The sequence below is a fragment of the Pan troglodytes genome, chromosome 12, assembly GCF_028858775.2.
Source record: "Pan troglodytes isolate AG18354 chromosome 12, NHGRI_mPanTro3-v2.0_pri, whole genome shotgun sequence".
In the NCBI taxonomy this organism is placed as follows: domain Eukaryota; kingdom Metazoa; phylum Chordata; class Mammalia; order Primates; family Hominidae; genus Pan; species Pan troglodytes.
Window position 1 is genome coordinate 112,661,379 of NC_072410.2, and position 17,514 is coordinate 112,678,892.

Below are 17,514 nucleotides of genomic sequence, written 5' to 3' on the forward strand. Positions count from 1 at the left end.
CCACCAGGGACCATGCCTATGCTTCCTGTAGGACCCCACAGGACCCACCCGAGGTCTGCACCTGGCTGGTCTTGGCGATGCCTGTTCAATGTTAGTGGCACATGACGACATCTCTGACCACATCAGGAGGGGCCGTGGCCTCAGCGTTCAGTGCCACCCATCTTGGAAGAGGAAAAGGGACCCTGAGGCTTGGCTCCCAGCCACAGACTAAGTATCTGCATAGGGCAACTGAGAACGGATGCGGCAATGAGTAATTAAACAAATTAGTCAGCGCAGACGTGTTCACAAAAGCCAGGCAGAATCAATGGGGCGCCGATGCATTAGCGTCCTGTCCCTAATGGCCTCGGCTGCTCCCAGCTAGCTGCTCCTCTGAGAGCAAACCGCACCTCCCTGCACCCAGGGCTAGGCACAGCGCTGAGCAGGGCTGGCGGGGTCACAGCCAGTGACCACAGAAGCCAGGTAGGCTGCTCCGGTGGGCTCCATCAGAGACTTGGCTGCTTCTCTGCCAGTGGACAGAGTGGCAGCTGCCCACCAACCGTTCCTCCCTCTCCTCCCCATTTTCTCACACATTCCTCTCCCTGGAGTCTCCTTCCCTGCTCTCTTCTCCTAGCTGATGCCTAGGTATCCTTTAACACTCGCCCAGCATCACCTCCTCCAAGAAGCCTCCTCTGATCCCACAGGCTGGATGGGGCCTTTTCCTGGGCTCCCACGCCCATCACGGGTCAGTCTCCCCCGGAGGTTGGGCTTTGCTGTTGGACGAAGCCAGGCCCCAGGTGAAAGAAGTCTATCTTCTGCTTGTCTCAAGCACGAGGCTCTGTCCCAATGAGGGTAGTTGGGATGCAAGCAACAGAAACCCACTCTTGGCTAATTTTAGGGGAAGAGAGGAGTATGCTAGAAGGCTAAGGCATGCTCAGAAAATCACAAGGACTGCTGAATGGCCTCACCTAGAACAGGGACCAAGCAGCTCTAGGGATCCAGCTAGCAGGAAGTACCAGCAGTCTCTGGGGGTGCACTTGGGGGAGAAAGGTGCAGCCACCATTTGAGTCTTTGTGTCATCAGCCCAAGACTCAGAGTTCAAATTCTCTGGAGAAGGAGTTTGACTTAACCGTGAGCCCCATCCCCTTGGTCAAGGTGGAGCCGGACCCCATGTCTGGGAGACCCTCACATGTATGTATGTATGTATTTATTTGTTTATGTATTTATTTTTGTGAGACAGAGTCTCGCTCTGTCACCCAGGCTGGAGTGCAATGGCGCAATCTCTGCTCACTGCAACCTCTGCCTCCCGGGTTCAAGTTATTCTTCTGCCTCAGCCTCCCGAGTAGCTGCAATTACAGGCTTGCACCACCACGCCTGGCTAAGTTTTGTATTTTTAGTAGAGAGATGGGGTTTCACCTTATTGGCCAGGCTGGGCTCGAACTCCTGACCTTGTGATCTGCCCGCCTCAGCTTCCCAAAGTGCTGGGATTACAGGCGTGAGCCACTGTGCCTGGCCAACCCTCACATGTATTAATTCATTTACCCCTCAAGAACAATCTATGCGTAAGTGCCACTATTGTTACCTCCCACTTAACGATTGAGGAAACCAAGGCATGGGAGGTTAAGCAGCTTGCTTGAGGTCACACAGCTAGTGGGTGGCAGTCGGGAAACAGGAGCAGCCAGGCCAGCCCCAGACCCATCCTTAAGCCACACCGCCCCTGGGATGGTATGATAAACACAGGAGTGTTGAATGAGTGAGAGAATAAGCTAGTAAACTGACAGAGGGCTGGCTTCTCTCGAAAACAGCTGCTTCCTGGTACATTACCGCCTTCCGAGCCAGATGTGGGTGGGTGTTTGGCCCTGGCTGATGGATGGCTGATATTTCCAGGGGAGAAGAAAGGATGGAACACCTGTCATTGCCGAGGTAATTACTTCTCTCTCGCTGGCCTTTTGGCCAAGCTGCAGCCTGAACACTCACTGTTCTTTCTCCAGCATTTGCAGCAAGAGCTTAGAAAAAGAGGAGGTGGAGAATCTGTGTTGTTCTGGATGGTCGCAGAGGAAGACGTGGCTTTAGAAAATGGGCCAATGGCTGGGAACAGTGCCTCTCGCCTGTAATCCCAGCACTTTGGGAGGCCGAGGCAGGCAAATCGCTTGAGCTCAGTGACAGAGCAGGAGCATCACCATCTTGGACAAACACTGCCATTTTAAGTTCCTCTTGATTAAAAACCACCTAAATCCACCCCAAAAACAGCAGCCTAATGGCTAATGTCAGCATGATCATAAACCACAAATGACACCTCCAACCAGACACATTCCAACCCTGAGATAAACCTGTCTCCAACCAGAAACATGCCAACCTGAGATAACTTCCCTGCCGACCAGAAACCTTCTCACCCCAAAATAAAACTCTCCTCCAACCAGAAACATTCTGAACCTGTGATAAGCTCTCCCTCCCTAAACCCGTAAATACCCTTAGTCTATAAGAGAGAGTGCCCCTGAGAGAAATGGGCCAGAAGCCCCTCTCAGGTTTATTCTCCAAAATAAATCTGTCTTTGACTGTTGAGCTGCTTTTCATGTTTCTTTCTTCCTTCTTCAAGTCTTACATTTGGTGCTGAAACCCAGAACATTCCAAGGAAAGGTTCCAACATTCCAAGCCACTGTCCTTACATGCAAGGTATGTAGGAAAAGTAAAATATAGTTTTGGTAGAAAGATTGCAGGGAGGCATGAGAATGTGGATTTTTGCCAAGTTTGAAAGGTTAAAGGATTTTTTTTTCAGTTGGATAAAATAAAAATGAAGGTTTGGGCTAGTTGTGAAAGGCTGATTTTAGAGGCAGTTCTGTGTGTAAACATATTGGCTAAAAGGGGTATCCTCCAGTTTTTCTGTAAATTAAATTTTATTAAAATAAAAGCACAGTGGGTTTCTCTTAGAGCGCTAACCTGCTCTTTAACAAAAATTGTAAAGGGTTATAAAAAGTCTATAAAAATCTTACCTTGTGGTAAAATATTAAAATTGAGTAAATATGTCTATAAGGATTTATTAATTCGGTTTAACATTCATAGTACACTAATGTAAAGGTGAAATTTGGCTTATTTGGTATAAAAATTATACAGAAAATATTGTCAAATACAAAATGGTGCTTGGCTTTCTTTGGGCTATATTTGTGTAGATATGTTTTTGGTATGTGTTCCAAGGTTGTGGGAGACTCCTACAATCCTGATATGTTTTAGTGTACATTATCAGTAATAATTATAATTGTTATGTTAAAATTGTTGTGTGCCACGTAGGTAACAGATTTCCTCATCAATTGTGTCTTTAACTGCGGCCACCCTAAAACTTTTTGTCATCCATGAACAATTGTTGTCTTGTTTTGGTCCTCTTTAGAAGGTGGTTTTATGATCAGCTATAAAGTTCTGACAGGTGCTCTTGAACGCAGGTTTCTGATAACTTTGCAGATTGTGACATCAGAATAGAGGAAGGACGTTCGGGACTCTTGAAGAGCTGGAATGTTCATTGATATCAGGCAGGACGGGAACTGACTGCGTGAACTGAACTAACAGACTGGAGTGATCTTTTTGATGTTTTGCTCGGAATATTGTTGGTCCTTTGTTTGCTTTTCAGAGTCAAAGAGGCTTTTCTTTTGAGCTATCAACAGCTTTTGACAGTTTGGTGTACTCCCATGAACAAAATTTGAGGCATGCTTATTTCTCTCTGCCTGGTTTTCTCCAGAGTCTGGAAACTACCTGTGAGTATCCTTAAATTATGGCAGTATGGTTATTTGCATAGGTGCAATACAAGTCTGTTGTCTTTCTTTTCTTTTCTTTTCTTTCTTTCTTTCTTTCTTTCTTTCTTTCTTTCTTTCTTTCTTTCTTTCTTTCTTTCTTTTCTTTTCTTTTCTTTCTTTCTTGTTTTTGAGATGGAATCTTGCTCTGTTCCCCAGGCTGGAGAGCAGTGGTGCAATCTCGGCTCCCTGCAACCTCCACCTCCCAGGTTCAAGCAATTCTCCCTGCCTCAGCCTCCCGAGTAGCTGGGACTACAGGCATGCACCACCATGCCCAGCTAACTTTTGTGTTTTTTAGTACAGACAGGGTTTCGCCACATTGGCTAGGCTGGTCTTGAACTCCTGACATCAGGTGATCTGCCCGCCTCGGGCTCCCAAAGTGCTGGGATTACAGGTGTGAGCCATGGCACCCGACCAAAAGTCTGTTTTCTTTTATGGCAGGACACAATTGGAAGAACTGGTTGTTTTAGGAAGGCTTTGACCGGAATGGTGTGCTCTCCTTTAAGGAATCGAACTTGACTTGTGAAGCCAGTAGAGCCCTTAGATGGCGGGCCTCATATTTTGTGCGCGCGGTCCCCGTGGGCCTCATAATTTGTGCACGCGGTCCCTGCGGGCCTCATATTTTGCGTGCACGGTCCCTGCGGGCCTCATACTTTGCGCGCGCGGTCCCTGCGGGCCTCATACTTTGCGCGCGCGGTCCCTATGGGCCTCATATTTTGCGCGCGCGGTCCCTGTGGGTCTGATATTTTGTGCGCGCGGTCCCTGTGGGCCTCATATTTTGTGCGCGCGGTCCCTGTGGGCCTCATATTTTGTGCGCGCGGTCCCTGTGGGCCTCATATTTTGTGCGCGCGGTCCCTGTGCAGGTTTCTGACCTGAGGTAAGTAAAGGAATGTCACTTTCTCACAGGCCAGGAACCCCAGGTTATCTTGGAGCCTCAAGGGTGGAAGAATTCATCCAACTCATAGGTATTTGATGGTGCACTTCCATGGCTGGGATTGGCTTTAAAAAGGTCTTATCTCAAATTCCTTCCATGAAACAGAGGTTTTTTGAAGCCAATTTAAAAGGCCTATGTAAAAATAATTATTCTTGCTGCACTTTATACAAATAATCTAGCCACAGCTGGGTGTGGTGGTTCACGTCTGTAATCCCAGCACTTTGGGAGGCTGACATGGGTGGATCACCTGAGGTCAGGAGTTGGAGATCAGCCTGGCCAACATGGTGAGACCCCATCTCCACCAAAAATACAAAAATTAGCTGGGCATGGTGGCACATGCCTGTAATCCCAGCTACTCAGGAATTAAGGCTGGAGAATCGCTTGAACTCAGGAGGTGGAGGTTGCAGTGAGCTGAGATTGTGCCATTGCACTCCAGCCTGGGCAACAAGAGTGAAACTTTACCTAAAAAAAAATCTGGCAAAGCAAACTAGTCATACCATGATTTGTCTTTTTTTTTTTTTTTTTTTTTTTTTTTGAGACTGAGTCTCACTCTGTCACCCAGACTGGAGTGCAGTGGCACGATCTCAGTTCACTGCAAGCTCCACCTTCCGGGTTCACGCCATTCTCCCGCCTCAGCCTCCCGAGTAGCTGGGACTACAGGCGCCCGCCACCACGCCCAGCTAATTTTTGTATTTTTAGTAGAGACGGGGTTTCACTGTGTTAGCCAGGATGGTCTTGATCTCCTGACCTTGTGATCCGCCCACCTCGGCCTCCCAAAGTGCTGGGATTACAGGTGTGAGCCACCGCACCTGGCCCCATGATTTGTCTTTTAATACAAATGGAAAACTGGAGAGAGAGAATTGTGTTTCAAAAACTGTAGCACACCTGTTGTTAAATTCTAGTCTTGTCTGAGGTTTTTCAATTTTTATTGTTTTCTACAGTTTGGATTAAATTCTAATTTTTCTGGCTACAAGTCTCCAAAATAATGTTTTCAATTTTTCCTTTTTCTTTTCCTTTCCCCCCCCCCCTTTTTTTTTCTAGCTGGAGATCACTAAAACCTAAGCTGTGCTTTCTTGAAGCCCTGTGAGCTGAAAATTAGATGTTTCAGTGGGCGCTGCCTCTGGGCCTCTGAGGCAGAGAGTGCTACCCAGAACAAATCGACCTCTTCCACTCCAGCACCATGTTCAGTGTCCCATAACGACAACCCTCTCTCAGCAGGAAGTAGCCAGAAAGAGCACGTCGCCCCTCATCCTTTTATAACTATAGGGTCTGGATTGACAAAGCAGGAGCATCACCATTTTGGACAAACACCAGCATTTTAAGTTCCCCTTGATTAAAAACCGCCTAAATCCAGCCCCCAAAAAATCAGCCTAATGGCTGTCAGCATGACCATAAACCACAAATGACACCTCCAATCAGAAACATTCCAACCCTGAGATAAAGCACCCTCCAACCAGAAACATTCCTACCCCGAAATCAAACACTCCTCTGACCAGAAACATTCCGAACCTGCGATAAGCTCTCCCTCCCTAAACCCTTAAATACCCTTAGTCTGTAAGAGAGAGTGGTCCTGACAGCAATCAGCCAGAAGCCCCTCTCAGGTTTATTCTCCAAAATAAACCTGTCTTGGACTGTTGAGCCACTTTTCGTGTTTCTTTCTTCTTTCTTCAACTCTTACACTCAGGAGTTCAAGACCAGCCTGGCCAACATGCAAAACCCCATCTCTACAAAAAAATACAAAAAATTAGCCAGGCATAGTGATGCACATCTGTATCCTCAGCTACTTGGAAAGCTGAAGCTGGAGGATTGCTTGAGCCAGAGAAGGTGAGGCTGCAGTGAGCCAAGAGCGCACCACTGCACTCCAGGCTGGGCAACAGCACGAGACCCTGTCTAAAAAAAAAAAAAAAAAATGGGCCAAAGATGGTGAGACTCAGCTTGGCAGCAGGGTCTCCCAGCTCCCGTGAGCTCAGCTTAGGGCTTCTCCCAGGATTAGAACACAGAGGTCACCGTAAACATGGAAGAAGAATGACTTTGGAGGAGATGTTAGTTAGTCCACTTCTGGAGGACCAGAAGTGGAGGACTGCCCTATCCTGGACCACAACATTCTCTGATGATTGTCCTGCTGAAGATGCACCCCATGGGTGGGGCTCCCCTGAAGCCTGTGCATAGCCCCGAAAGGGATGTATGCGGTACATACAGGGAAGAGGCAGGGCCTGAGACACAGAATGGGCCTGGGGAGGGCAGAGGGTTTCCTCCGCCTTTGCAGGGTGTGATTGTTGAGTTCTACACCTACAACGACAGAGCGGACGTGCTTAGGAGAGTGCTTGTGGGGAGGGAAACCTGGACCCTGCCCCATTGGAGGTTTCCATGGTCAGACAGGCAGACAGGCCCAGCAGGATCCAGGGCCTCTGAGAGGGGCCCCATCCACCAGCAGCAGTGCTGAAAGTCTGAGTGACCTTCCTCCCAGAGCCTGGGCCTTAGAGAAGGTATGGCAAAGGCTCTGCTGGGCCCTGGGAAACCCTAAGATGGGACAAGCAGGACAGCAGGTAACAGGCACTTAGTTCCCGCATGGGAGTGAATATTAGAATCTGTTGGTCTTTAGTATTGCAAAAGTGACTTTATCTTCAACTTAAAGGTTGAAAGGACCAGGAGCACTGGGGGCCACGTAACTCAGTAACACCCTCCCCTGGGCCCACCGCCCAGCCCCCCTACTCCTAGCCTGCAGGTGTGCCCGCCCCGCAGGTATGGCCACCCACAGGTGCACCCATCCGCAAGTGTGCTCTCTCCAGGCTTTGCTCAATGCCCCCCAGGCCTTGCTGGAGTTCCCCCAGCCCTTCTGCTGCCCAGTGCTGCCTGGGGCATGGCAGGAGGCCATCTGTCCCAGGGCAGTTTGAGCAGCCCCTGTGCCCAGGAGTCTCCCTGTCCCCCTAGGACTGGTTGGGCAGAAGGAACATGACGAAACGAAGAGCCAGGAGAGCCAGGCAGGGAGAGGTGGAGACAGCCCGTGAAGCCGGCAGCTGCAGACCCAGCCTCCCAGCCTAGGCGCTCGCGTTACCCTTCACAGAGCTGTGACTACCTGTGACTTCCCTCGATCCACACACCAGCCCTCGGAGGCAGGGATGTTGTCCCCACTCGAAGGAGGGATTGTTGAGGCTCAGAGGCTGAGTCAGCACAATGCAGGACTGGGTTATGTGAGTACAGACCTAGGGCCTGGAGAGACGCCATGGCAGGGGTAGGGGCAGAGGCACGGGCCAAGCTGCCCTGGAGTAGGGCCTTGTCTGAGTGTGGGAAGCTCACTGGGGTGAGCTGAGCTGGCTCCCCTGGACCCCAGAGCCCCTTCTCAGGCAGCCAAAAGGCCAGTGTTGGTGGTTGAGAGAGGGAGGTGCTGCTGAGGAGCGTGGTCTCAAAAGGGATGCGCTCCCAGGGACCCCAGCCACGCAGTCTCCTTCCCATCAGGGGGCAGGGGACCCCAGCCCTGTCTTCACTCTGAGGCCCTGGCATCAGTCACTCCTGTCCCGGCTGCAGCCCTCCCTCTGGCCTCCCGGCTCTGGCTTGGCATCTGGCCACAGCGAACCCGCCTCCTCCCTGCCCAGCCCCATCGCCCTGTGCGGTCACTGCCTGTTTCTTGTCTGCTCCCTCCTCCGGATGGCTGCTCAGGCCAGGGCTGCTGGCTGTCCATCCCCGGAGCCCGGCCCCCCATGGGGACCACACACAGAGGGTTTTGCTGGGTGGGACAACGGCTGGTCCTGGACTCTTCACACCCCCACCCAGCAACCAGGACACAGCCTGGGTGGGCAGACTGACCTCCTGGGCACAGTGTCCTCAACGTCCACTCCCAGGCACTGCCAGGCAGTGCCGGCTGCTGGTCACCACAGAAACAGCCACAGTCTGGACCCAGGGCTCCTGCTGGTCTGTGCCGATCCCTAATGCCACTGCGTCCCGAGATGAAAGCCAGCTCTTTCCAAGGAGCCATGGAAGGAAGGCAAGAAGGCTGCCTGGGAGACCTCAGATTGCTGCTGAGCCGTGGGCCTGCAGTTGGTGGGGGCTCGTGGCCCACCCCACCCCTCTCTGGCCACCTTTGCTCCCCGCGCCTTCTGTCTTCACACGGGTCTGAAGCTCCTCACTGCTTAGGCCTCATATGAGGACAGGGGTCTGCAGTGCCGCATGGTCTTGCCGGAGGAAATACAGGGTGAGAAGCCACACATCTGACTAATTGCTCACCTAATAAGGATTTCTGACCACAGCATATAACAGCTGTGTGGTGCCAGGGCTGCTTCGGCCACCCCACAGTGGCAGGTCCCTGGGCAGGCGGCTCTGCCCTGCCCTGCTGGTGGCAAGATGGCTGCAGCTGCACCAGGCACCATTTCTAGCATGACTGTGTTCAACACTGGAAGTGAGGGTAGGAACAAAAGGAATTTCCTCGTACAAGTCTCTGTCTTGTCCAAGCAGGAAAATTCTTTTCCAGAGCATCCTTAGCAGGTTTTCCTAACACAGCATTGGCCAGGCCAGGTCACTACTTACCTGTGGCAACCAGTCCTACACAGGACCACCATGACAGCCTTCAGCCAGTCACGACGCGTCCCTAAGGCCCAAGGACACTGCTGCTGGGCAGTCAGGGAGAAAGGCAGGAGGCTGTCGGGGACCAACTCACAGGTCTGCCACATGGGTCCACCCGAGGCTCACCGCAACCTCTTCTCCCTCGCTTCCCACCCTTGGTCTCCGGGTAAACGCAGCTCACTTTGCCTGGGATGCTCCTCTCTCCCACACCCTCTCATCCAGCTGAAGCGACCTCACCCTTCAGGGCTCACCTACTGCCTGACTGCAGGGCTGAGCCAAGGTCTCCCCCGCATGCTCCTGCCGCTGGCTCCGGTGCTTCAGGGACCCATCACGGCGGGGACTCGGTGCTCCCCAGGGCTCCGCCAGCACTGTCCGCTCAGAGGCCCTGTGTCCGCTCTTCCTTCCTTCCAAGTCCAGCCCTCTGCCTCCGAGCCCCACCCATCCTCCTGGGACCACCTGAGCCGCTGCCTCCTCTGTGAAGCCCCTCCTCTGCAGAGAGGCTGCCTCACTGCCTCTCTTCCCATTCTGTGCCCACCTAGCCCACCTGTCACACGACCCCTCAGATGGTGGGTCTTCCAGAACATGCCTGTTGCCCTCGGTAGCTCCCCAGGAGCTCAGACCACACCTGTGGCCCTCACCACCCTGCTAAGTGCCTTTCCCAAGGCCGAGGGATCAGAATGAATTTTAGATTAAACCCGTAGCCACGACCACATGGCCTCGTGAGGGTTTTGGTGGTCATGTGCCTCACAGGCCTTGGCTATAAACCCACACACAGTAGCACAGGGCCAGGTTACCCGCATCGCTGAGAACGGAGACGCCGAGAGGTCTAGCAATCAACTTGCCCAAGATCAGGCACGAGGCAGCCTCAGAAATGGAACTCGCATGTTTCCCACCATGCCAAGGAGGCAGGGAGGAAAGTCAGGGGGCGGCTGTGACCAAGGAGTGACAGATGAGGATGCAGGGGAGGGAAGGGCAGGACAGTGGGGCTGGTCAGAGGGCAAAGTCTGGATGCCCCCGTAGAGCCCCAGCAGGAACCCCACTGAGCCCGCTCCAGATGGAGGTGAGGAAAAGGCAGAGGCACTTAGGCAGCAAGTGCTAACTTGGGCCAGAGCCCATGCTGGGCACGGGACACCAGGCCGGCCAAGCCACCCGGGGCCCACCGGTGGTTGGGGAAATGGACACGTGCCATAAGGCAGTGAAGCAGGACGGAGAAGTGCACCGTTAGCCCGGGAGCCACGGGGGGACGTTAGTAACACAACCTGCCCTGCACAGGCCTAGGCCCCAGTCCTCACACACACACCCCATCCCATTTGGGCCCGCACAAGCTGGGGAGTAGGAATCGTCATTTCTGTGTCACAGATGAGCCAGGCTGAGGCACGGCAGGACCAAGGCCTTACCCCCAGAGCCCCGCCAGTCAGCAGCCTGACCAGGAGTTGGACACAGGCCTGCTAGCGTCACACCACCGCCTTTGCTTAGAGGTCACTTGTCTGTCCCAGGAGGCCTTTGTCCACGACTGAGCCCGGAAGCTGGCCATGGCCTTGTGCACCCAGGAAGCTGGCAGCCTCCTTCCTCTTCGAAGCTTTTCCAGCTCTCCCGGTTCTAATACCAAGTAGAATCTCTTCTTTTCCTTTCAACAATGACTCATAAGATGAAATGAGGCGTTTTGGAGTAAATGATGATGGGACTGAATTATTCAAACTCCTACAGCTTCTGAAATGACTTTCATTTGTTTATGTTTGGCATTAAGCATTGAAATGGACAGAGGGTTCACAGGATTTATGTTAATTTGTGAAATGTCTCTAGGTTCCACGCTCCAGCCCAGGAGCAGCCATAATCTAAATGTCTAGGGACCTCCCTGTGCCAATTAATCCAAACTGTCTTTCTTGCTGGTCGTTTTGACAGCTTGGGTTTTGGCTCTGCAATCTCATGCTTGCTCTCAGAGGCCCAGCCCCATCCCCAGGGTGAAGAGGGGTTGCTCTGTGGCTGCTGCGGCTCTGCTGGGACATCCTGAAGCCCAGGGTCTGTTGCTGCCCGTGGTGCAACTGCCCAGTTAGGGCACGGGACTTGGGTAACCTGAACCTGTTACGTTCATGACTGACAGGTGCCCAGGAGGTCCCCGGGTGTGTGGTAGGCAGTCAGCAATGTTTGCTACAAGGACCGCCTCAGAGCTGTGCCCACACGAGCAGAGCCCTCCACCCCTGAGCAGGACAGGCTCCTGCAGGCGCGCTCGGCTGGCATCTTGAAGAACACGTGATGCAGAGGCTGTTTGCAGAGGAGTGGGCAGAATGGAGGGACAGTGGGGGACACTGAGGCACCCGGCACCCAGCCCTGTGGAAAGCTGTTGCCGCCTCCAGGCCCAAAACAGTCTCACAGAGCCTCGTGAGAAGGAGGGGCTGGAGGAGAGGAGGCCACCAGAAGGAAGAAGTCTCCCTGCCCCACAGCAGCAGCTCCGGGAGGAGGCACAGGAACATTCCATCCTCTCCTGCTACACTTGCATCTCTGGCCAGGGCTTCCCAAATGCAATGATCATTAAAGGGCAAGTGAGTCATTGACAAAATCCATCCAGGCCAGCCCCCAAGACCCAAGCTGGGTAGAAAAAGCAGGGAACCGACGGGGGAGGGCTGGCAAAACAAGGAGGCCACCTGAGGCTTCTGGCTTGTCACCTAAGCTCTTCTGCAGCGGAAGGCCTCTGCAGAGCTCCTGTAAGACTAGGGGCTGCTCAGAGCAGAGAAGGGAGCACAGGGCAGGTCTGTGTGAGGGTGTGGCTTCCCTGGAGGAGTCTGAAGGAGGACCCTGAGCCCAGGAGACTGCAGCGCAGAAGGGACATGAGGGTCAGAGACCAAGAGAGGCCAAAGCTACCTCCTGCTGGAGGATAGAGGCTGGCTCTGGAGAGGGGTCATCAGTTGGAAGCTGAGCCATGGAGAGGAGGGTCCTAGAACCCATGAAGCTGGGGGTTCAGGGTCTGAATGCACCACCTTTGGGTACTGCCTGTGGCAGCAGGGGGGAGTGGAGTGGCAGTGCCCAAGTCCACAGTGGGACTGACCCCAGACAGGCCCCCTAATACTTTCAGTCTTCCCCTGCTGGGTGGTAGAAGTGGGTTCCTCCCAGTTCCTGAGACAGGAAACAGGGACCCAGGAGACCAGCCCCAGCGAGGGGGTGCCCAACCGCCTCTCCGGGCCCCTTTTCCACTTAGGCTTGGGCTACCTGAGACTGCTCTCACACCAGGGGATTGAAAACCCTGGTCACAAGTGGGCAGGGCTCGCAGCCCGGCAGAGAGACCTCTGTCCTGCGTGGGAAGGCTTCCCAAAGTGTGTTCTCCAGAGCTGGAGCTCCCCAAGCTGCTGTAGGGAGAGGGTTCTAGAGTCACCACGGTTGGAGAAGCCCTTTCCTCCTCTACCATCACCTGAGTGTGACAAGATTCCCTGGCCCATTAAAGGCTCTGAGAAGTCCTTCAGGGAAGAACGCCCCTGGGGAAGGCTTTGCTCAGTGCCAGGACATTTACATGTTTGGGTCGGTTCACAGAATAGGACAAACCCAGGTCAGTCCCCAGGCTGAGAAAGCCTCGGCTGAACAGCTTTCACCTCCCCCTTCCCACCCCCTCCTCTTTTGAGCTCTCTTGGGACGGTGGCTGCAGCCTCCGGGAGCTCTGGGCTCTCACAGAGCAGCTCCAGCCCCCGCCCACCCTGGCCTCTGAGCTTGCATCCCTCCACCTCTGGGTGAGTCCCCTCTGGCCTCCATGAAATCCTCAGGAGATGCTGCTTGAGGCCTTACATCAAGTGACAAGACAGCCAGGAGTCGTGTGCAGATTCCTCAAGGGGTCACAGACTCATTCGAGGCCATTTCCCTGTCCTCCTGCCTCCACGCTGTAGGTCCCAAAGTGTGTCCTTGCTGCTCCTGCTGCCAACACCAAACTCCTACCTCCGCAGCAGCCGGGCCCTGGAAAGGCCCACAGCTCCCACACCAGGTCTGAGATAGCAGGAGCCTCTCACTTATTCCCAGTGTGCATGGCCATGGCTGCCCGTGTTCCCTCCAGACCCCGCAGGTTAGCCTGGTCAGGAGGGCTGGCTGAGCCCCTGGGTCCTGAGCCCTGGCTGTGGGCTGCTCCTGGTGCTGAGCCTCCCAAACCCAAGAAGGCCCCAATTGCCTTCTCTTCCGCCCCTGCTCCGCTCCAACTCAGAGACTTCCCTTTGTGGGCAGCGGTACCTCCTCTGCCTGTGCACCCAGCCGACAGCACCCATTCCCACTCTGCCCAGCCACTCACAGGCACAGCCTCTCTGGGTCTCACCCACTGGCTACTCGCTGCCACCTGTGCCTCCCAAGCCACAGAGCTAAGTCCCTACCCTCACTGACACTGATCTACTGTGGCACTAAGACCTCTCACAGACGTGATCTTATTAACCTTCCTAAGTGTCATGCAAGGTTTAGAGAGGTCAAGGAGCATGCCAAGGTCACATGGCTCATAAATGTCAGAACCCAGCATTCTGCTGTGACCAAGGCCACGCTGCCCCAAGAGTCTCTCTGCTCCCCTGACAGCCAACCCCTAGGGGCTGATAGGCACAGCTGGAGGGCTCCAGGCACGAGCAGTGTTGAGCACATGGAAAACAAGCCACACTCCTGACTTCCTTGTCCTCAGCACATCTGGGAAAAAGTTCAGAGGGCAATGCCAGGGTCCTGTGGGGCAAACTGCTCATCTCGCCATGCCTTTGTGCTCCAGATAAGCCCAGTGGTTTGTTCTTTGTAGGAAAATGTCATAATTAGAATTACTTTCCATCCACAGGTCACAGGTGGGTGGCCACAGTGGAGCTCAGGCAAGAGCAGGTGAGAGACAGCTAGAGAAGAGGAAGTGCGCATGGGGACTTGTATCACCATCGTCACCATCACCATCATCACTCTCAGCATTGTAACCATCTCTGCCATCACCATCATCACCACCATTATCATCACACTCATCAGCACCAACCCCACCATCACCACCACCATTGCCACCATCATTACCACCATCATCGCCAACATCACCACCACCATCCTCACCACCACCATCACCACCATCATTACCGTCATTATTATCACACTTATCACCACCAACCCCACCATCACCACCACCATCACCATCACCACCATCACCATCATCACATCATCATCATCATCACACTCATCACCACCAATCCCACCATCACCACCATCACCACCACCATCATCACCATCACCACATCATCACACTCATCACCACCAACACCATCCTCACCATCACCACCACCATCACCACATCATCACCACCACCACCACCACACCATCACCACCACCATCACCACCACCACCACCATCACCACACCACCACCACCACCATCACCACCACCATCACCACACCACCACCACCACCACCATCACCACACCACCACCACCACCACCACCACCACCACCACCATCACCACACCACCACCACCACCATCACCACCACCATCACCACACCACCACCACCACCACCACCATCACGACACCACCACCACCACCACCACACCACCACCACCACCACCATCACCACACCACCACCACCACCACCACCACACCACCACCACCATCACCACACCACCACCACCACCATCATCACCACCACCACCACCACCACCACCATCACCACCACCACCATCATCATCACCATCACTATCATGTCCACCATCATCAGTACCATCACCACCACCATCATCACCATCACTACCACCATCACCACCATCATCACTATCATCATCATCACCACCATCATCACCATTCACCACTTGAAGACCCTCTTGAGGGAAGGGAACAGACACTTCTCAAGTGCCCACTATGTGCCAGGTTCTGGGCCAGGAACTGGAGATGTCAAGATGAATCAGAGTTGGCCCTGCCTTCAGGAAGCCCTGGCCCATCTAGTGTCACCATGCCTCATGTCAGACTTTTAAGCACATCATCTGACTTAACCCTCACCCTGTGAGGTCAGTAGTGGTGTTCCCTTGACGTGAATGAAAAAACTAGACTAGGAGAGTTGAAGTCCCCTGCCCAGTTTCACACTGCTGCCCACTGTGGGATGGAGGATGGGGCTGTGCTGGGGACTCTAACCAGCCCCTGGCCTGAACTCCCCCAGACCAAAGACAGCAGCCACTGTGGTCTGCTTTCAGGCTTCCACCCCAGCAAGGGGCAGGCTGCTGGTGGGCTCATTGGCCTGGCCCAGGCTGAGCTGACGCCACTGCTGGAATACCATCACCTCCAAGCGTGTGCTCTTGCTCCTCCTGCCCTGTGTGGCCTCGTCACTTTGGCTGCCAGTTTCTAAATGGCACTGGCTCGTGGCTGATGAGCCATTCCTGTCTCCTCCGGGGCAGCGCCTCACATTCATCTCCCCTCTAGATCACTTCCACCTGGCTTCAGCCTCCAGAATCAATGCATCTGACTCCCCTGAAGAGCAGGGGCCACTGCCCGCAGGAAGGGAGGGGGCTGGCCCACTCTGCATCCACCTGGAGTGCCCCTTGTGAGCACCTCCTCGGCCAGGTGGGAAGGGCGTGTGTTCTGGGGCCAGACAGTGCCTGTGTTTGAATCTTGAGGCCATGGGCCCTCGCTTAGCCCTCCTGTGCCTCCATTCCCCATTCAAGAACTGGAGGATTACCTGCGTGCCCTCTTTCACCAGTGACCGTGTGGCCTGAGTGATTGATGTGTGGGAGGCAGCAGCATGGCTCTCTGGGCCCTCAGCCAATGCTCCACAAACATCAGCTACTTGGGGCGCCGGCGCCTCCCTCCAATGATCCAGCCTCCAAATGCGGCCAGGACTGGGAACTCATGACTTCTGACTTCTCAGACAGAAGCTCCTAGGAGGACACAGGAAGACATACACCACTCTCTCCGCAGCGCCCTCTTCCTAGCTGAGCACCTGCCCCTCTCTTCAGGGGTCTGGTGTGTTTGCAGTGCTGGTGAAGCATTTCAAACACCGGCCCACAAATGCCCCCCATGCCTCGGCCCAAGGCCCCAGGCCCTGGATCCCAGCTGCCCTTTATCCCCCTCAAGCAGGAAGGTGGCTCATGACGACCCCCTCAGGAGCTGAGAGGCCCAAGGAGACTGAGTGTCCCCCCAAATCCATATGCTGAAGCCCAACTCCTTAACAGGACATGTTTGGAGATGAGGTCTTTAAGGAGGTGATTCATGTGAAATGAGGTCCTAAGCGTGGGACCCTAATCCAGTAGGACTGGTGTCCTTACAAAGGACCACCAGATGAGGGCGAGACTCCAGGGATGCATGGACAGAGAAAGTCCATGTGAGGACACAGCAAGAAGGCGGCCACCTGCTGGCCAGGAAGAGAGGCCCCACCAGAAACTGAGTCTACCAACGCCTTCATTTTAGACTTCCAGACACCAGAACCATGAGACGATATATTCCTGCAGTGTGAGCCTCCATTCTGTGGCCTTCTGTTAGAGCAGCCCGAGCTGACAGACACCGAGGGAGCACCAGACCCCAGGCAGGACCACTGGGCTGCCCACTGCACCCCAGCCACCTGGGCCCTGCTCATACTCACCCAAAGTGGGAGGGGGAAGCCCTGGGGCTGCAGCTCGGGGTCCTCAGGGAAGCAGGCGCAGAGTGTCTCACCCATAAATCATTAGACCAGAGGGTCTCAAACTCGAGGGGCATCAGAACCCCCTAGAGTATGTGTTAACGCACAGATCGCTAGACCCCACTGCCCCGAGTTTCTGATTCAGTCAGTCTAGTGTGGGGCCGGAGAACTTGCATTTCTAGAGTCCCCACAGGAAGCTGATGCTCCCAGGCCAGGGACAGGGACCACACTTTGAGAACCGTGGCATCAGGGAGCATTGGGCAAATAGCCCAAGTTAGAAGCAGGAAGCAGATGGCTCTCCTCGCCTTCCTCTGTTCCCAACCGAATCATGGTGCTGGAGGACAGCAGAGGTGAGAAGGGGCCTGAACCTGCCCAGCCCCTGTGGTGTGGCTCAGCCCGGCCCATCTGCAGGGCAAGCCCAAGAGGTAGGCACCACAATCCCTGTTTTACACACAAGGAAGGCTGGGCTCAGAGTAAAAAAGTGCCAGGGCCACCAAGATCCACATGGGGCCAGAGCCCCTGCCTTTCCCTTCTCTCAGTGACCCCCACACAGACCTGGACACACAGAGCCAGCCCCAGGCCTCAGAGCATCCACATCTCCCCCAGGGCCACTGCTGAAAACAAGACAGCTGCGGGGAGACGCAGAAAAAGCCTCTCTCACTGCACAGTCGGCCCCGGGCCGCCTTCTCCTTCCAGGT

The 17,514-nt window shown here is 54.2% G+C and overlaps 1 protein-coding gene and 1 long non-coding RNA gene across 5 annotated transcripts in view; one reads left to right on the forward strand and one right to left on the reverse strand.

The window, feature by feature from the left end:
- Positions 1–17,514, reverse strand: part of RRM2 (ribonucleotide reductase regulatory subunit M2) — a 99,584-nt gene that overhangs the window by 14,242 nt on the left and 67,828 nt on the right. The window contains exon 11 of one of the 4 annotated variants that reach the window (XM_063790109.1): positions 3,883–6,413. The exons of 2 other annotated variants lie outside the window; for them this stretch is intronic. In XM_063790109.1, coding sequence (XP_063646179.1) covers positions 6,293–6,413 — 121 coding nt within the window. In that variant the 3' untranslated portion in view covers positions 3,883–6,292. Of the gene's footprint in view, positions 1–3,882; positions 6,414–17,514 lie in introns of those variants that run through there. One more of the 4 variants, XM_063790110.1, reaches the window with a different exon arrangement.
- On the forward strand, positions 3,487–6,332 carry LOC129143203 (uncharacterized). The gene is made up of 2 exons (XR_008546356.2): positions 3,487–3,719; positions 5,731–6,332. It is a non-coding gene; the product is annotated as an uncharacterized LOC129143203 (long non-coding RNA).